Source organism: Rhamphochromis longiceps, linkage group LG18, assembly GCF_057381845.1.
Source record: "Rhamphochromis longiceps isolate RC_006_pf linkage group LG18, R_longiceps_female_GT1.1, whole genome shotgun sequence".
Lineage (NCBI taxonomy): Eukaryota > Metazoa > Chordata > Actinopteri > Cichliformes > Cichlidae > Rhamphochromis > Rhamphochromis longiceps.
This window is the reverse complement of record NC_140574.1, coordinates 16,031,822-16,035,146: the sequence shown is the minus strand read 5'-3', so window position 1 is coordinate 16,035,146 and position 3,325 is coordinate 16,031,822. Positions and strand designations below refer to the sequence as shown.

Sequence of the window (3,325 nt, the reverse complement as noted above, 5' to 3'; positions counted from 1 at the left end):
GTTAAGTTGCATCATCAGAGGTATACAGGGTCAGGATCTGGATGTCAGTAGTTAAAGCTAAGCACGCCCCCACCATTGGCTTAAATTAGTTTCTGTATTTCTTTTAGGATACAATTCTTAGAGTGTGGGACTCATTATCACCAGTTAACCTAACCTAACCTAATTAACTACATGTGTTTGGATTGTGGGAGGAAGCCAGAGTAACCCAGAGAGAACCCACAAAGAATATGCAGTCTACCCACACAAATGCCCGGGGCAGATGATGGATTCAAACTCAAGATTTTCTTGCTGTGTTGCTACAGTGCTAACAACACCATCACGCTACCCAAGTTGTTTTAAAATCTGAGTTGTAATGCTTCAAATTTAGCATTAAGTTGCCATGTTTGGAGGAGAGGGTAAAGTTCTAAGCTAGATTACTTGGAAAGGTGTGTGTGTGATATGATTTAAAGCACTGCATTTTGAAACAGTCTACAATGCAAATAACAAATCAAAAACTGTCACTCAGTGCTCGTGATGCTGTGAAAGTAAAGACAACACTATGTAAATAAGGAATGATACAGAACATTTTTCAGTTCAACTTTTCATTATTCCACCACTGCTTCAACACAAAAACTGTCACTTACTAAATAAAACAAACACTAGAGCAACTGCAGTTTTTGGCATGTCTGCATTGGCTTCATGTTTCAGCTCATTCACACACTGGGGAAAAAAAACATTGTTAAATCAATATTGCACGTACTTACTGAAGAAACTAATCAGTTGAAACTCAGAATAAGGCCAAACAGTATTATTAAGGTCATAAATTTAAGCCCTCATAATATTTAAACTGGTGGGTTATAAATGGGTGTATGTATTACCCTTATGCTTGTCATGAATAAGGAAATAATGTTTAGTTCTGCTGTAAAACTGAGTATTTTCATGTGGTGAATTTTGGAGATTCGGCACAATGACCACTTGAGGCCAACCTCAGGTGGTCATTAGACCTGGAGTTCCTGCTTGGTTTATAATATGGACACGAGCTGGGCACTGACTTTGCCTGCTTGGTTTTTATATTTCATTTGACATACTTGTTAGGTGAGGCTGTGTGCAGTCAGGAATAGGACCCAAGGTGCAGACTCCGGAGAACAAAACCAAACAAGGAGCCAGAAACAACAAAACAAAAAAAAAAAAAAAAAAAAAAAAAGTGCAAACACTGGAGCCCGGAAAGCAACAGAACAAAACACAGAAACAAAGTCCAAAACAACAGCACCAAGGCCCAGGCAAAGTCCAAAAGCAAACAAACAAAAGAGCTCACGAAAGGCGCAGAGGCCCAGGCAATAGTCTCAAAAAAAAAAAAAAAAAAAAAGTTCAGGGGGCCGGCCCGGAGGCTGACGGCACAACAGTCCAAACCCGGGTAGGTCAGGGGGGCGGCCCGGAGGCTGATGGTCCAAGAGCCCAGAAAACAGTTCAGGAGGCCGGCCGGGCGGGAGGCACCGACGGCGGCGTAGTCCAGTGGGCTGTCCATGACGGCAACGACGTCCAGTCATCGGCCGGACAGGACGTGCAGGCCGAGCAGGACAGGACGTGCAGGCCGAGCAGGACGTGCAGGCCGGACAGGACGTGCAGGCCGGACAGGACGTGCAGGCCGGACAGGACGTGCAGGCCGGACAGGAACAGACAGATTGGAGACCTCAGGGGCAGACAAAACTGAACCCTCGGAGGCCGGACCAGGCGGAGCTGCAGGGGCAGACAAAACTGAACCCTCGGAGGCCGGACCAGGCGGAGCTGCAGAGTCAGAGGCCGGACCAGGCGGAGCTGCAGAGGCAGAGGCCGGACCAGGCGGAGCTGCAGAGGCAGAGGCCGGACCAGGCGGAGCTGCAGAGGCAGAGGCCGGACCAGGCGGAGCTGCAGAGGCAGAGGCCGGACCAGGCGGAGCTGCAGAGGCAGAGGCCGGACCAGGCGGAGCTGCAGAGGCAGAGGCCGGACCAGGCGGAGCTGCAGAGGCAGAGGCCGGACCAGGCGGAGCTGCAGAGGCAGAGGCCGGACCAGGCGGAGCTGCAGAGGCAGAGGCCGGACCAGGCGGAGCTGCAGAGGCAGAAGGCTGAACGGGCTCCTCGGGCCCTCCAGCTGACGTGGCAGGAGGCTGAACGGGCTCCTCGGGCCCTCCAGCTGACGTGGCAGGAGGCTGAACGGGCTCCTCGGGCCCTCCAGCTGAGACAGGTGGCTGAACGGGCTCCTCGGGCCCTCCAGCTGACGTGGCAGGAGGCTGAACGGGCCCCCCCTCGGACCCTCCAGCGGAGACAGGAGGCTGAACGGGCCCCTCGGACCCTCCAGCGGAGACAGGAGGCTGAACGGGCCCCTCGGACCCTCCAGCGGAGACAGGAGGCTGAACGGGCCCCTCGGACCCTCCAGCGGAGACAGGAGGCTGAAGCAGTCCCTCGGACCCTCCAGCGGAGGCAGATTGCTGGACGGATGACAGAGGAGAGGAGTGACGATGGCGTCGCTTCCTTCTAGATGAGGGAAGTGAAACTGGTGGAGATACGGAGACCTCCTCCTCATCCGACCACATGGCCGCCAGAAAAAAGGCAGGCGAATGGGCAGGCGAACAAGGTCCTGGCTGGTGTGAGGAAGGAGAGGCAGTCTGAGGTAGCGACGAGGCAGGTGGTGAGTGTGTGTTGTCCTGGGGCGGCGGTGAAGAAGTGGAAGTGAAGGTAAAGAGAGCAAGCTCGCCAGCCCTGACTTGCTCCCTCCAGGCAGCTATGGAGCTGCCCAGCACAGTGTCCATAGAAAACTGAGTAAGCCGAGGGTTGCTCCGAATGATGGCATCCACAGCACTTAGCCCAACTGCCATGGTCCTCAAATCATTGGCCTGAGCAATGCGGTCAAGGAGCCTAATCATCCGCTCCATCTCAGCATCGAATCCAAAAGCTGAAGAGTCTGCAGGGTCCATGTTCTGGTCGCGATCTTCTGTTAGGTGAGGCTGTGTGCAGTCAGGAATAGGACCCAAGGTGCAGACTCCGGAGACAGACGTGAACTCAAAAAGGCTTTAATGCTGAACGCAACATGACATAACTAGAAAAACTCAAAATAAACTTACACCGGTGGACAGGCAAAACACACAGCAAAATAAACAGTAGATCGCGACATGGACACAGAGAAACACAGGGCTTAAATACACAGAGGGAGCAATCAGGGAATGGGTAACAGGAGGGAAACACAGCTGGGGCAAATCAGGCCTAACGAGACAAGGGGAAGCAAAACCAGACACATTAACATCAGACATGGACTTTCAAAGTAAAACAGGAAACATAACACAGACTCACGGGCAGGCACTATAACAAAGGGA

General features: G+C 52.5%; 1 protein-coding gene across 1 annotated transcript; it reads right to left on the bottom strand.

Annotated features, from left to right (window-relative positions):
• Window positions 1–1,090: 1,090 nt before the first annotated feature.
• Window positions 1,091–2,929, bottom strand: LOC146647988 (uncharacterized). The gene is made up of 4 exons (XM_085390043.1): window positions 1,876–2,929; window positions 1,609–1,716; window positions 1,324–1,558; window positions 1,091–1,247 (listed from the first exon to the last, which is right to left on the bottom strand). The coding sequence occupies exons 1-4, from the start codon at window positions 2,927–2,929 to the stop codon at window positions 1,091–1,093; spliced, it is 1,554 nt and encodes a 517-aa protein (XP_085246169.1).
• Window positions 2,930–3,325: the final 396 nt, after the last annotated feature.